This window comes from Chiloscyllium plagiosum, chromosome 17 (assembly GCF_004010195.1).
Source record: "Chiloscyllium plagiosum isolate BGI_BamShark_2017 chromosome 17, ASM401019v2, whole genome shotgun sequence".
Taxonomy (NCBI): domain Eukaryota; kingdom Metazoa; phylum Chordata; class Chondrichthyes; order Orectolobiformes; family Hemiscylliidae; genus Chiloscyllium; species Chiloscyllium plagiosum.
This window is the reverse complement of record NC_057726.1, coordinates 42221351-42238666: the sequence shown is the minus strand read 5'-3', so window position 1 is coordinate 42238666 and position 17316 is coordinate 42221351. Positions and strand designations below refer to the sequence as shown.

Here is a 17316-nt window from a genome sequence, read left to right as displayed (position 1 = left end):
AAAGATACACCAAATAAACCCATTCTATACTGGACACAAGTAATATTTATACAGATCCGTATCTAAAGGAATCAGCAAACAATCTTCAACACAGGAAGTCAGCCATGTGCTTAAGAAATAATGCTTAGTGAACGCCAGAAGTGGAAGGGAACTCGAGAGCGCATCATGTAACTGGAGGATTTGATCCTCTCTCTTGGCCTAGGCATTTACAAAAACAATGTTACGTGCTATATAGATTTTATAAAAGATTTCTGCACAATAATATTGCTGCCCAATCTGAGCACTTCTTACCAGTTGATAGTTTGTCTGCCTTGGACAGAAGTAGTAATGGAGAGGCAAACATTAAGGAAAATTTACAGTGACAGCATATACATATAGCAATAGCAAAATCCTACCTGTTGTACAGACGAAAATGGTAATCATCAAACAAAGGAGCGCAGATGTTTAGGAGAATGATGTTATAGACCACACAGGCAATAATTAATAGAAGTGCTTTCAGTTCAAAGCTCACTCTGAGGAAGACTGAGCAGGTGATGAGTCCCAAAATACAACAGCACACATAATACTGCCATAAACAAATTTAAAAAGAATTAGAATACAAACAGCAGTGCTCTGTTAACTTCTTCTGAAAATATTAATCAATGTTTCAGATAATACACAAAATGAAATTAATATTAACTAGCCAGTAATGGAGTAGCTACATTGTTATGCATTTACTCTACACGGCTACTACTGATTGGATGACATCAACAATTAACTACTTGCACAGTTATAGAGTGGGAAGATCTCCCTCATTCATTCTCAGTTTTTTCTTGCTTTGTCAATATGCATCATTGTTCCTAGTTCCATTGCCAGACTCATTGCTCTCAATCATCCAGTTTTACAGATTACAGCTGTCCTGACAGATCTCCTAAGTCTGAGAATTCAGCAAATTCAAACACTCAAGTTCTGCCTCCTTTATTCAGTACACTTAAAGCAGGGATCTTCCTAGTCTTAAGTGTACCCTTTCTGGACAACGTCTTTGTTGAGATGGACATGAGAAAAATGGGAGTGGGGTGAAGAGAATATAGGCAAAGAAACAAGTACACCAACAAGGACATAACAAAGTCATATACAGCCCCATTCCTACAGCCATTCACATTGAACTAGATGAACAATACAACACACTTGAGTTGCAGATTTCTGATCCTCCACTTGAAACTTTTGAAAATGACCAATGGTCACTCACATTTCTCTCTACTTGCATCATCTTTAACCCACAACCTGTACTCTCGCAGGAAAGTGCTTATGTAGCTATACTTAATAACAGAGAGCAGTCTTGGGTCCACCTTTAATCTACACAAATCTAGTTCAATTCTACTTTTCAGCACATTCTGACTCTGACTTATAAAACCCTGCTCTTCCAACAGCTGAGTCTTTTAAATCTAATTTTAACAGCAATGCACAGAACAGTGTCCCTCAGAGAATGTCGTCACTGACAGTAGATTCGGGCAAAAGACAGCCTACACCCTTCTTACGGTAGGTTAAAGTATCGAGTCTGAAGGTTCGTGAATGAAGAAATGAGTGATTGGGTGGATGACTGGGTGATTGAATGTATAGGTGGGTGAGGTGAACGTGTGGGGATTGGTGTAAGTACATGGGGAGTAGTGGTTTGGTAGGTATGATGGGTAGAAGGTTAGACTGTTAACAGAAAGCTGAACGATTGGGTAATCAGGTCAGGTCAAACAAATGTGAACAGGTGATGGGGGGCGGGGGGGGAGGTGGTGGTAAAAGAATACAGGCATAGTCAGGGTAAGAGGGGCTGGAGGGTGGTTGTGGTAAACTGGGAAGAGTTCTGTGAATCAGGAATTGGTGGTGGGAGAGGAGTAGGCAGGTGTGGTAAGGAGGGTGGGCAGAAGGAGATTCAGTTGGTGAGGAGGGAGGGGTCACCAGGTCAGGGGCTTATTCGGTGAGGGCAGGAAAGAAACCAGTTTGCTGGGAGTGTAAGGATGCTTAGTTGGAAGGGTAAGGTCAGGAGGACAGTGAGGTGGGCCAGAGTGTATGTGTGTGCATGTGCGCGTGCATGCGAGTGAGAGAAGGTCAATGTGTGTTAGAGATCGGGGTCAGTGCTGAGGTTTTAATCTGTTTAACATTTCTGAGGTAATTACAGAGTAAATACATTAGAACTGTCCCAACTCTTAACTTCAGAAACAGAGACATTCATGGGAGATTCCCAGGAAACTGGGCAAATGCCCTCGGAGCCTTACATTAAGGCTTCCACAAAGTCCTGAAGCACATATTCACTCATACATCCAGGTTCCCATGACAAAAAGCTGCATAATCTGACCCATTATATTACAAAGTGAACTTAATAACCCTGCTGCTTAGGCTCTGTTTCAGATTATTAATGAATTTAAATAGGGGAGCATCAAGAGTGCTGCAGCCTGAGGATCCCAATCATCAAGCAAACTCCATTGAAAATACATCGTTTTGCTACAGCATACTAGCTAATTTACAAATTTTCCTTACACTATAATTTTAACACTCGTGTGAATCTGGTATCCTCTCGTAAGCCTAAAAGGGTCACACAAATAATTGGCTGCCTATTTCATTTTGTCCAGCATTTCCTTTTCCATTGCCTTCAAAAGGCTGCTTTGTACTTTTGGCAAAGACCATCTTTACACCATGGGTCTTGGATTGGACATACAGTTCTTCAAGATACCTTATGACAATCCTTTTTGGAAATCCATGTACTTAACAGATCTCCAGAAGCAATCACTCCTGCGATTTCTTCAATATATTGGACCAAACTTGACTGAACCAGTGTTGGGTAAACTCCATGAAGACCAAATATTCTGAGTAATCATTAGTCGCATCCGTCATTGTACTTTGCACTAATTTCTCATGTAGCTCCCAGATAATGAATTTCATTACTTTCATGATTAGGGCCCCACATGCACCTTCCACAAATTTGAAAGTATGTGCTATCTCCATTTCCTACAGCACCTCACACAATAAAAAAATTAAAATGCCCTCATGCTTTTACAACTTCAAGTCAGCTTTATGTTAACTGTGTACACAACCCAATCCAAAGGACAGATTCAGCCTTCTCACAGTTAACAAAAACATACAAAACAACTGTCCAACTCTTTTGTCAAAACCTTGTTGTCTGAGTAGAGATATAAATATTTATAGGAGTCTGCAATTTGGGACAAAAGTGTAACTTTAGAACGGCAACTGAGTTACATCAGGACAGCCTAAGCTGTTTATACTTTGGCTACTTCATCTCAAGGTCTGATCTTGATTTCAACAGCCCTCCAAGATGCAATGGGTTGTGAGAAAAACGCATTGTCAGAAAATGAAATCTAATCTATAGCAATTGTTTTTCTCTTTCTCCTCACTGCTAAAACCAGTTTTTTCAGCAGGAAATGTTAGACACAGTTAATATTTAATGCAACCATTACTTTATTGTGAAGCACAAACAATGTTTTAAAATTATTGGCATCATCGTTTAAAAACATTTTCCAGAGGCAAATTTACTTGCAAGAAAGAATTAAGGAGATATTAATATTCATCTCTACTCACAGGAAGGCAGTCGGTACAATTTATTGACGATTTCGTCTCATTGCGCACTGTTTCATTGGCAACTTGCAGGGATTGCTGAAAGGAAACCAGCAATGCTCACTATAATTTTCACTGACACACTGCATTCCTCAAATATAGTAAGAAATAACATTTAAACCATGGGTGAGAGACTATATACTATATACTCTGCTTAGATTGTCCACACTAGATTGAGAACATTGACACATCTTTGACATGCAATGCTCAAGGCTGTGTGTTATGTAACAGTTCTCTGAAGCATTTGTGATTTATTTAAATGCTTGGATGAAAAACAGACTTCACATTTGAAAAATAAGATTACATCAGCAGATTCACCTCCAGCTTTAATTGTGTCCAGCATAAACTGGTTTGCCATCAATGACACAGAGTACATTGCCCAGGCCAATTTGGAGAGGCAAAAAATTGCCACGCTTGTGTAGAAATGTTATGCACATGAACGCATCTTCAAGGGAATGCTATTTTTATGCTAATTAGTAAATGGACTGACCTCCAGGAACATAATATAAGCATCATCATTTCCAAAACACATCTTATCTTGGACATATGCTTTCATTCCTTTACCTTCATTCATCAACATCTTTGGAATTCCTATTTAAAACTGTTGCAAACGTGTTACCATCTCAAAGACACCAACAGATCAAGAAATCCCCAAGACCACTACCTTTACAAGAGAGACAATTGGCATCAATGTCAATGCACTGACATCATCCACATCCTGAGAACAAAACAAGCTTCTAAGAGGAAATTGTCCCTTCAGAATTTCCTTCTCAAAATATCAGAAAGCAGATGTGTGGAACAAAAAGAACATTCACAACATTTGTAAGTTATGGGTCTGCTAAACTGCTGATAGAACATATGCCAAAATTAGAAGTACTGTAAATGTGATCCATTTTGTTCCCTCTTTCCTTACTTCATTTTAAATGTCACATATGTCACAAATGTCTTGGATAACTTGACAAGTCACAGAGATTACATTACAGAGTCACAGGAAAGTTACAACACAGAAAGGTGCCATTCAGCCCATCAAAAGGCATTTGGTATACTTTCTTTTATTGGTCAGAGCACTGAATTCAGGGGTTGGGAGGTCATGTTGTAGCTGTACAGGACATTGCACACAATATTCCAAAAGTGGCCTAACCAATTCTGGTCTCCCTCCTATCAGAAGGATGTTGTGAAATTTAAAAGGGTTCAGAAAAGGTTTACAAAGATGTTGCCAGGATTGGAGGATTTGAGCTATTGGGACAGGCTGAATAGGCCAGGGCTGTCTTCACTAGAGCATTGGAGGCTGAGGGGTGACCTTATAGAGGTTTATGAATTCATGAGAGGCATGGATAGGGTGAATAGACAAGGTCTTTTCCCTGGGGTGGGGGAGTCCAGAACTAGAGGGCATAAGTTTAGGGTGAGAGGGCAAAGATAAAAAGGGGACCTAAGAGGCAACATTTTCACGCAAAGGGTGGAGCGTGTAGGAATGAGCTGCCACGGGAAGTGGTGGAAGCTAGTACAATTACATTGAAAAGGCATCTGGATGGGTATGCGAATAGCGAGGGTTTAAGAGGGATATGGGCTCAGTGCTGGCAAATGGGACTAGATTAATTTAGGGTATCTGATCAGCATGAATCAGTTGGACCAAAGGATCTGTTTCTGTGCTGTACATCTCTATGACTCTATGTTTCTGCCAGGTGTTATGATCAGAACTTGGTCCACAACTTTCCAGTTCCTGGTTTCAGGTGCAGATCAATGTTCCTTTCAAAGAATTGAGTAGCTCCCCCTCAACCACCAAACTGAACAGTGAATTCCAAAAACCCACCATCCTTTGAGTGAAAAAGATTATCGTCATGTCCACACTAATCCTTTTACCAACTACATTAACTCTGACTCCCAGTAACTGACCTCCCTTCCAGGGAAGATTGGTCTTCCCTGCCCACTTTATCCAAGCCCCTTATTATTTTTTTCCATCTCAATTAAATTGGCCTTCATCCTCCTCTGTTCGAATGAACACAACCTTACCCTTATACTTGCATATTCAAGCCCTGGCGACATTCTTATACACCTACTCTGTATTCTCCCTATAGTAGTTGTGTAACCATAAATGGCCATAAAACTCCAACTGTGGTCGAACCAATGTTGTGTACGGCTCCAGGATTACATCTCTACTCTTGTATGCAATACCTTGCCCAATGAAGAAAGATTCTCATTCGCCTTCTCTACCACTTTATCCACCTCTCCAGCCAACTTCGGGGACCTGTGGTCATGTACTCCAAAGTTTCTGACTTCCTTTACTGTGCTCAATACCCTCTTTATTGTAATGCATTCTTTTGTTGTGTTTGCCTTCTCCAAAAAAAAACCTCTTACTTCTCAGAACTGAATTCAGTTTACCACTTTTCCACCCACTCAGCCAGACCATTAGTATCTATCTGCAGTCATCAATCATCCTCTTTACTATCAATTACCGGCAAAGTTTTGTGTCATCTGCAAATTTTCCATTTATGCTTCCCACATTTAAGGCTAAATCATTAAAATCACAAACAGTAAGGATCCTAAAACTGCGCTCTGTGGAACACGACTGGAAACCACGTGGCTTTCACAAAAACATCCAACTATTACCCTTCATTTCCTGTCACGGAGCTAATTTTGGATCTAGCTTGTCACATACCCCTGTAGCCCATGGATTTCAGTTTTTTTTTAGAAATAGTCTGCCATGTGGAAACTTATCAAATGCCTTTCTAAAATCTTTGTCATTAACACCTACTGCACTACTCTCGTCAATCCTCCTTACTACTTCTTCAAACATTCAATCAAGTTAGTTAGATAGAGTCAGAGATGTACAGCACAGAAACAGACCCCTCGGACCAACTCGCCCATGCCGACCAGATATCCTAAATTAATCTCGTCTCATTTGCCAGCATTTGGGTCCATATCCCTCTAAACCCTTCCTATTCATATACTCATCCAGATGCATTAAATCCTGTCTCAGCCTCCACCACTTCCTCTGGCAGCTCATTCCATACACGTACCACCCTTTACATGAAAAAGTTGCCTCTTAGGTCCCTTTTAAATCTTTTCCCTCTCACTCTAAACATATGCTCTCTAGTCCAGGCTCTCCCACCCCAGTGAAAAGACTTTGCCTATTTACCGTATACATGCCCCTCATGAATTTATAAACCTCTATTAGGTCACCCTTCAGCCTCCAACGTGCCAGGGAAAATAGCCCCAGTCTATTCAATCTGTTCCTTTAGCACAAACCCTCCAACCCTGGCAACATCTTTGTAAATCATTTCTGAAATCTTTCAAGTTTCACAGCATCCTTCACATAGCAGGGAGATCAGAATTCAATACAGTATTCCAATCATGGTCAAACCAACGTCCTCTACAGCCGCAACATGATCTCCTAACTACTTTACTTAATGCACTGGCCGATGAAGGCATGCATATCAAACACCTCCTTCACTACCCTATCTATCTACAACTCCACTTTCAAGGAACTATGAACCTGCACTCCAAGGTCTCTTTGTTCAGCAACACTTTCTAGGACCTTGCCATTTAGTGCATAAGTCCTGCCCTGATTTGTGTTTCTAAAATGCAGCACCTTGCATTTATCTAAATTAAACTCCATCTGCCATTCCTTGGCCCATTTTGGTTAAGATCCCATTGTACTGAGGTAAACTTCTTCACTGTCCACTACACCTCCAACTTTGATGTCATTGGCAAACTTACTAAAAGCCTTTATATAAATGGACCCAGCACCAATCCTTGTGGCACACCATGGTCGCAGGCTTCCAGTCTAAAAAGCAACCGTCCACTACCTCTGCCTTCTACCTTTGAGCTGGTTCTGTATCCAAATAGCTCGTTCTCCCTCTATTCCATGCAATCTAACCTTGCTAGTCAGTCTCCCATGAGGAACCTTGTCCATACAGATCACCTCCACCGCTCTGCCCTCATCAATCCTCTGTTACTTTTTCAAAATAACCCAATTGAGTTAGTGAGACACTATTTTCCACGTACAAAATCATGTTAACTATAATTAATCAGACCTTGCCTTTCCAAATACATGAAAATCCCGTCCCTCAGGATTCCTTCCAACAACTTGCCCACCACCAATATCAGGCTGACTAGTCTATAGTTCCCTGGCATTTCCTTACCATCTTTCTTAAACACTGGCACCACATTAGCCAACCTCCAGCCTTTGGCAACTCATACGTGGCTCTCAATATGACTTCCCACTTAAAAAAAACCCACATGAACAATCCCTGCTTAATCCAGGCCTCTCCAAGTAATAGTCAATCCTCCATCTCAATACTGATTCTAGTAATTTGCCAGCAGCAAGGTCAGCCCGGCTGGCCTGTAATTATTTGGCTTCTTCCTACACACTTTTTATGTAATTATACAATGTTTGCAGACCTCCAGTCCACTTGTACTTCATCTCTATCCGGATATATTTGTCCTGATTATATTGTGATTACTCACCAAGTTCAAAACTGACACGATCAATACACCACCTATGACAATAAGTATCAATGGCAGCCGCACTATTGGTTTCTTTGTAACAGTTTCAGAGATGGTAACGAAGAAGTCTGATAGTGAGCCGCTCACCCAGCGCTGTGTGTAAAACAGAAGAGAGAGACTTGTTGAAACTTTGTCATATTTTCTTTTAGAATTTGCAAATGCAAACTTTTCACAAAGAGTCAAACAATAAAATCAAAATAACTAATGGCAAATTAACTAAATCATATTTCTAGAGTTTAACTGTTTAATGATCATATTTAGGGACATTAATTTCTCCAAGTTTAAATTTGGGGAAATGCACTAATGAACCCTGGTCAAAATGAGTAAAATTGGCGCTCTAGGCTTTAAGAAAACGAGGGAACTGTACTGTTCGCTGTTATGGTGAAATAAAATATGGCCTAAATTTCATCATCCAATTTAATTTCAACTTTAATGAACTGAAATGGTTTTTAAAAAGGAACTAAAATGGCAACAGGCAACACCTGACCACAAGAGGTCAACTTTCAACAGGTCTCAGAAAACAAAGCAGCTGAGTTCAAATTAATATTTTTATCTAAAGACAGGAAACCAGTCAATCCCTCCCAGTTACAAGTGCAAAAAGACCCACATCTTTTTTTTATTATATATTTTGACGAGAATATTCACAAGTTGGAGCAAAGACCATAAAACCACAAATTTGGCCATTCAGTCCATCGAGTCTGCTCCACATTCAATCATAGCTGATAAGTTTCTCAACCCCATTCTCCTGCTTTCTACCCGTAACCCTTGATACACAAGAACCTATCTATCCCAGTCTTAAATATATTCAACGGCCTGACCTCCACAGCCTTCTTTGGCAATGAATTCCATAGATTCACCACTCTCTGGCTGAATAAGTTTCTCCTTATCTCTTCTAAAAGGTCTTCCCTTTACTCTAAGGTTACGCTCTCGGGTTAGAGTCTTTCCTACCAATGAATCTTGCCAACAACTACTCTGTCCAGGCCATTCACTATTCTATATGTTTCAATTAGATTCCCACTCCCCCATCCTTCTAAACTCAGAGTCCAAATCCAGAGTCCATTAACATTCTCAGATGAAAACAATATCTGCAGTTATCAAACTTGGAGGCAATCAACTCCGATATGGGAATATGCAAACAAGCTGGTATTCCAGAAGCTGTCTGAGCAGAGACAGGAAAGAAACTAATGATGCAGTGTTGAAAGGCTGGGAACCTCTTGGTCTCTCTCAGGAATTTAAAAAAACTGGCAATAAGACAAATTAAAAAGGAATATCATAACATCAAGAGCTCAAAGGATGGCTGTAATATTTGCTACTGTTGATTCAAAAAACTAAGTAAATGACTAGGGTTTTGAATTAATACTTTCACCTCAAGAAAATTCTAAGGAAACTAAACTGTATGTTCCTTTCATCTTCCCTTTGAACATTGTATCTTTGTACTTGTGTGTATGTAGGTTTTTATTATTTGTCTTGGGGTAAGCACATAATAAAAATACTCATGCTTTCATTCAAGGAAAATCTTGTAATTGGTAGTAGCAGAAATTAGTTAACTGCTTTTCAATCAGAGAGATGCACAGTCCTCATCATTTTCTATAGCTAACCAAGGACATTGAAATGTAGGGAGCAGAGTCACTCTAATCACCTGTTCATAATATAATTACAGATCTGTACTGTTTCTTTCACAACAAGGCCATAAAAACCCAAAAGGAATTTGTAGTTTTATCATAAAGTGCAAAGTATCAAAATCAGGAAGTAATGACAAGCCAGCATTAAGACTTTAGGTATATTACAGTTTGTAATATCGGGCTCCACACTATTTGAGAAGATCCAATCACGTTGATGTTCCAATGAAAAAATATAAAGGGACTTGAAAAATTAGAATATTTGTCCTTGTAGGGAGAAAACAGTGAAGTAAGCTGCTGAGTCTAAACAGCCTTTCTCTGTATCATAGGGAAATTTCACATGCTCACCCCTCACTGCGGGCTGTGTTTTCACCAGAGTGGTGCCAAACACAGTATGAGAGGTGACTAGCCCACTACCTTCCTCTCCTCCCCACCAGCCAGTCTGGCCCAGTCCTCGAAATTAGAAAGGAACCACTGAAGCCCTTGTAAAATTCAGTCTAGAATTTCTAGGGTAGCAGATATACAGAATTGACCAGGTGTAAGTGCTGTGTATAGTGTTAAAACATTTTAAACTAAAGCTAAATAGAAACAAGAATGAGAAATTTAGTAGCCTGAAATTTAGATAAGAAATAATCAATGCTTTGATTTAAGTCACCTTCAGATGAGCAGCAAAGCAAATGAAGAGAATTATCAGAAGAATAATTGCAGCAATTCCAAATGATATTCCCAGTAGAGATTTCCTATTGAGAAAAACATACATAGTTGGAGATGCAGTCAAGTAACAAAATATTTTACATTCAAAAGTGATTAAAATAGACATGTGTAGTACTTACTGTGGCATTACAAGCATGTGGATCACAAAGATGCAAATGAATATCAAAGTGGCACAACCAACATAATACTTCAAGGAAGGAAGACAGACTGAACGATACTGGAAGAGAAAAAGAAGCCTTTGCAGGAAATTATGTTTCCTCTTTGTTGAACATACGGAATCAAAAATGGAGGTATTTCACAAAATCTTCCAGATAATTAGCACTTTGAAGTGGGAACTGCTCCAAGGGATTGGAGGTTAAGATATCAGCTGTGAGAATATGTCACCAGAAAGGATAATCAAATGAGTGCCTGAAAAGCACAGTTCTAGGGAAGGTCTTTTCCAGATAAGATGCTGAAGGATTTGTGAAGACAGCTCAAAGAATAAACAGGATTTAAGCTGTATCTTTACAAAATAGTTTCCATTCAGGTTCAAAACTGTGTGTCAAAGTTTCAGAATGCCTTAATTCTGAAAGGATCTGCTTTTATTGAATGTTACTTAGTTACCTAAATGTCACCTATTTTCAGACATCTTCATTTAAATCTTAGATAACCCTTTTCCTGACAAATTAAAATGAAGTCGAACTAAACAATGTGTACAATGTTTCATAGAATCTATAAAAAATATATTTACTACAGAGTATACTGGCTTTCATAGCGAAGGGAGAACGTGCTTTTTGTGAATGGGGCAGAAACATGAATGGGAAAGAATGACCATGAGTCCTTAAAATAATGATTTTCTGGATTTTTTTTTGCTTTGTGGCAATCTTTCAGAATTAAATTAAGCCTGGTGCTAGCTTTAATCTCACTTTTATTTTGCAGTGCCAGAGTACATAAACTGAAACAAAGCCAATTGCTAACAAGAGACAATTTTTAGGAAGACAGCTCTCAAACATGAATTGCTCAAGATGCATGCGTACACATTAGAAGACTTACCTGTTTTTCTAATCCCTTTTCACTGAATGACAGCAACATACGAGAAAAGACATCACATTTAACCCACTGCCTGTAAAAGGGAAAAAAAATTGCAACTTAAGCCAAGTCTGATAGATGTCATAATACTGTCAAGGCAAGCAGAATTTTATTTCCAAAATGAAACCTGTTTTCACAATTACGCATTTGCATTCTCTCCATTCATGTTTGCCTCCCATCAAGGCATTATCCAAGAATCAATCATTCGACTATGAATCAGCTATTCGATGAGCACAAACATTCTCTCTGTACTTTAGCAAAGCAACCACCGGTCTTCATGAGAGTCTATAAAGTCGGTCTTAGCAGTCTTTTTGATCAGGACAGCAACAGCTCAATTATGGGCTCCTTAGAAAAAAACCCACCTCCATCTCACGTGATGTTTACATAGCTGCACATTCAACTGGGATCATGAGACTACGACCATTAGCTGTATAAGTGTGTCCTGGTCAAAAATGCTTTCAGTCAAGTGTTAAGGGGTTTTGTAGCCAGGAGGCCCACGTTCAAGTCTGACCAGCTCCAAAGTTGTGTAATAACATCTCTCAACAAGTTGATTAGAAAATAATTTTTAAATGCCAGAATTTCAAGTGCTGGTTAGACAGAATCAAGACATATACTTTTCTAGTTAAAGTTTTAGTTCTAGTTCACACATCATGAGCTCCAACAGCACTGATTACTTAGCCCCCATATTTGTAGATTTGTTTCGAATCAGCTTTTTCAGAGATGTTACTACACAATGGAGCAAGTCGGACTTGAACTTGGGTGTCCTGGCCTCGAGCTAGATACTTTACCCCTCTACCACCAGAGTCCACATTTTTACAAAACCAGCTTTCATCCACTTGTCCTTTACTAATTTATAACCATTTCTATTAGGTCTCAAGCATCCCTGTCAGAGTCTATTTCATGATAACACATTGTCCTTTGCCTTTTTATGAATTTGAAAATGTACAACAACAAAAGAAAAGCAAACACAAAGCCACTTTTGGTAGTTATCCTTTGGGACTAACAGCCTCATTTTGTTTATAAGAACTTATTTGTCTTTCATCTGACAAGCTGTCTATTATAACAATCTGATACCCAAAGTTATGCAACAAATAGTCAAGGGAAGTACCTGGCTCTCCAGTCCCTTCTACAACCCATGCAGAATCTGCAATTTTTTAATCCACGCCAAACAATCTTAAACGTGTACCCGAACAGTCTGATTTTCATGACGTACAATTCTTATTTCTTGTCCTTACCAATAACCTTCACTGGGTCACTCCACTATACAGTCTCTCTTTTTTTAGAAGAAACCATACCACCTCAATTGAAATGAGTTGCCCATAGCATTACATCATGTCTTAACACTCACTAAACTCTAAAGACTTAGGCCTTAATGAAAACATTCCTGTACACATGCAGTACATTGAAATGCCCAAGAAAAGGAAAGATAATTGCAATCCCTTCCCAAGCTGATGGCTCATCACTTACTACTGATGGTTTCTACCCAAAACTAACTGATGTGGATTAAATCCTTCTATCATCTGCAACAAATTCTTAGTAAAGACAGCCCATGCTAGTGCAGGCATTTACAATTTGGCTGATCTATCTGGCTCACCCACCTTATTGGTAAGAGTGCTTCCTGTTGTGATATTCAAAATATCATGCTGATATTAGCAAATGAGAAAATTTTGCCTGCGTTCCATGTCCAGTTCCTGTCCACTGTTAAGTTACCTCATTCAAAATTATTTTCTTGTGTTTAGCACAAACAATTGTCGACTGATAAATTCTGGCTGCCAAATCTACAGATTGCAAGATGAAAATGCTTTTTCTTTGTTCAACACCTATCAACCCATAACCTCTACCTTGTTGAAATCCCTGCCTAATGGTACACTTACCATAGGCTGTGAGAGTGGTCATTTTGTGTTTCTTACAAATCCTTCCCTAAGATTCTTCATCCCTTATTACTGCAATTTTTGCTACTATTTTTAATGCTTTCGAAGACATATGGGCAAATTGCTTTTGTGGCTTCTGCCTTCTGAATTTCTACCCCTGATGTTGAAAACCTCTCCATTCAAGAGATTTTAAAATTGTTACGTTTCATTAAACAAATACAGACGCGCTGCAATTGAGTAAATTGTAGTTTCACACATTTTCTGTCATGTGGCTCATTGCCCCATTAGTGTCATGAGTGCTCCTGGAAAGAGATGTTTTCAAGGATTTTTTTTAGTGCCTCAGACATTATTTTTCAAGCAGTGCAAGTCTTCCTGCAATTTACTTCTATCAAAACTTCAGTTAGTTGCGAAAAGTAACACCCCTGGTTCTTAACCAAAATGGTCATTCTTCAGGTGTGAGCCCTGATAAATGGTTGTTTGGGCTTATTACCACGGCATCTCAACTAAGCTTGATTCTACCTTGGGCTCAAAGCCCACATATGTCCTTAATGTCTACCTTGGACTCAATTACACATCTTCCCCCACCCTCCTCTCTGACCTATCACCTCCATCCCCACCCCCATTCACCTATTGTACTCTATGCTACTTTCTCACCACCCCCATCCCCCTCTCATTTATCTCTCCACTCTGCAGGCACCCTGCCTCTATTCCTGATGGAGGGCTTTTGCCCGAAACGTCGATTTTCCTGCTCCTCAGATGCTGCCTGACCTACTGTGCTCTTCCAGCACCACTCTAATGTTTACTCAATTACACATATTGCCTAGAAGGCATCACAATATTTGTCCTTCTGGTTTTCAACTCACAGACTTGTCAAAATAATTAATTTTTCACTCACCCACAGCACCTACCTGGAATTGAAACTTGATCCTTTCCTATGTTTGTAGGGTTGGTTAGCTCAGTAACCGCACATGTTCGATTAGCGTTACCGTACTAGCTGAGGTTGTCACGAAGTTCCCACCTGTCTCAACCTTGTCATGAAGCATGGTGACCCTCAAGTTAAACTTACCACCAGTTGTCTTGCTCTCAAATGAGAGCAATCCTGTGGCCGTCTGGGACTTCAGTGACTTTACTAAAACATGCAATTAATTTTAAAGTTAAAAGCCACACATCATTAGATTATAGTGCAACAGATTTATTTGACGTCCTGTCAGGACAACCACCTGATTAAGGAGCGGTGCTCCAAAAGCTAGTGCTTCCAACTAAACCTGTTGAACTATAATCTGGTGTTGTGTGAAATTTAACTTTGTCCACCCCAGTCCAACACCGACACCTCCAAGTAATTAATTTTAAAATTATTTAAAATTATACTCTACAAACAAAGCAAGGAAGAGCATTTTCTTGTAAAATTTTCACAAGTAGGGTGTTTGTTTCATTCTGGAATACTCTTTACATTCAAGTGGTGACTTACAAAGATCTTAATACCCAAACAGTTACTAAGATGCATTGTCAGAAAAGGAGACAATTTAAATGTGACATACCTGTATGAATTTATCCCATCAATTGTTGTTATCATTTTATCATGCAGTTCCTCTTCAAATCTTCTTTTTTGAGATTTGTTTCTGGAGAGTTAACACTGAGTTACTAGATATAATACACTGGAGTTACACCTTACACTACTCTATTGCTCACAAACATGCAATCGTCTACATTTTCTGTTCTACAGTTACTCAAGCTTCTTGAACTACAGCAGAACTATTTGTGTAAAGATCATTCAGTCAACTTATAGCCACTTGTATTGACTAAAGAATTTTAAAAATGAAATAAATTCAAAATTTTAAAAATGCATTAAGGGGACTGATTTGGCGTTAGATAATATATTCATGCACACTGAAGAAAATCACAAATATTCTCAAAATAAGCTAAACAAGATAAAACGAGAGAGTAGAAGTTTGTGTAGCAGTGTAAATTAGTGCACGCTCGTAAAATCTTAATCAAGAAATTCAGACTTGCAGTTACGCAGTGCATTTCATGGTCAAAGGACATCACAGAACACTTTATAGGTAATGAAGTACTTTGATGTGTTACTTCCTATGATGTAGGATATACAGCGGCCAATTCTACACAAAGCAAACTCAGAGAAACAACAATCTGATAATGACCAGGTAACCTGTACTCTTTTGATGCTGATTGAGGGACAAATATTAGCCAGGACACAGAATAAATCTCTGTTCATCTTCGAAATAGTGCCATTGGATTTTTTACGTTCACTCCTGTCAGCAGATGGAGCATCAGTTCAATATTTCATTTGAAAGACAGTATCTCTAATGGTGTAGCGTTAATGTCTATCTCATTTTCTATCCACAAGCACTTGAGTGAATCTGAACCTAGAATCTTAAGACTCAAAAGCAAAGATTGCTACTAATTGTTAGCAACCATAACAACTGACCATTTACATCACTTTAGTAGATGTTATTAACTCATTTAAAAAATACAACATTCGTGTTGATAGACAACATTTTATACTGAAAGAAATCATAAGTAATCAAGCAATTAAAATGAAGATGCAATTGAAATATGCTTGAAAATGAATGCTTTACCAAATCAGTTGGCGCAATGCAAAACTAGATCTACAGAAACCAAATGTCCTAAACTGATCAACTGAAAGAAAATAAAGGAAAGGATTTCAGAACCATTCTGGAAATATATTTTCAAAAGATGTTGTTAAATAATGCTTTATGACTTTAGCTCCCAAAAGCAATCTTACAAAACCAACAGCAACACTAAAGCAAACTAATTATAATCAATTGAATTGATTAATGGATAGATCCAGTAAAATAGCTGCCCTCAACTGTGAACTTAGTGGACCTGAATAGCTTAGTCGGGTAATACTGCTGATGGTACAAGACTCACATGTCAAGATTTGGCAGCATTAGCAAGCACTAAGATTTGGTAAAAGCACCATTAAGGAAGCTCACTGCATTGGTTTAGCAAGAGAAGGACTAATAAATTGCACTGAAGCTCCAATAACTAATCAAATTATTTAAGCAAGGAATGAAAGGCTGCTGGTACTCTGCAGATTAGGTAAAATCATCAAGAAATTATGAGCTGACTTGCCAATTATAAAACCCTTGCTCAGAACTGAAAGATAACATAGACAAACTGTATGTGTAGAAACACAAAATTCGAGGAAAGCAAACACACAGGAGAAAACGAAGCTGCGCAGGTAAAGCCACCATAGTCCCAGGGGATCATAGGGTTTATCTCTCATTAGACAGAGACAACTGGTGGTGGTTTAATCTGAGGGTCAACACTTCTTAGGTGAGGGAAGTGGTTGTGAAGGACAGTCCTTCCACAGTAACTTCAGCTGATGTGACACTGTTCAGTGCCAGCTTGCTGGAGAGTTGGAGCAAGCAATGCAGAAAAGCTGACTGCATGGAGTGCGGAAGCACTGCTGCTCCTCTTGACTCCACATCAGTTGGTCATCTCTGAAAAATAACACTTCATAACTAACCTTTTGCTGACACTCCCAGGAGTTACTAAGGTCTCATAACGAAGACAAGCCAAATGTTTCCCCTTGTCATTGTTGACTAATTTTAAAGAGGAGAAAGTGAGGTCTGCAGATGCTGGAGATCAAAGTTGAAACTTTATTGCTGGAACAGCACAGCAGGTCAGGCAGCATCCAGGGAACAGGAGATTCGACGTTTCGGGCACAGGCCCTTCCTCAGGAATGAGCAGAGAGTGTTCAGCAGGAGAAGATAAAAGGTAGGGAGGAGGGACTGGGAGGAGGGGCGTTGGAAATGTGATAGGTGGAAAGAGGTCAAGGTGAGGGTGATAGGTCGGAGGAGACTAACTATCCGTGATCCCAGTCTGGTTCACTGTGATCCTGACCTAATTAAATGTGATCCCAGTCTGCTTTACCGTGATCCTGACCTAACTAT

At 39.2% G+C, this 17316-nt stretch overlaps 1 protein-coding gene across 5 annotated transcripts in view; it reads right to left on the bottom strand.

Moving 5' to 3' along the window:
- The window catches only part of adcy7 (adenylate cyclase 7), a 186401-nt gene that overhangs the window by 25843 nt on the left and 143242 nt on the right, over positions 1–17316 (bottom strand). For all 5 annotated transcript variants that reach the window (XM_043706949.1, XM_043706951.1, XM_043706952.1 and 2 more), the window contains 7 exons: positions 14917–14997; positions 11472–11541; positions 10559–10656; positions 10381–10465; positions 8068–8199; positions 3565–3639; positions 396–565 (listed from right to left, as the gene is read on the bottom strand). In XM_043706949.1, coding sequence (XP_043562884.1) covers positions 396–565; positions 3565–3639; positions 8068–8199; positions 10381–10465; positions 10559–10656; positions 11472–11541; positions 14917–14997 — 711 coding nt within the window. The remainder of the gene's footprint in view (positions 1–395; positions 566–3564; positions 3640–8067; positions 8200–10380; positions 10466–10558; positions 10657–11471; positions 11542–14916; positions 14998–17316) is intronic.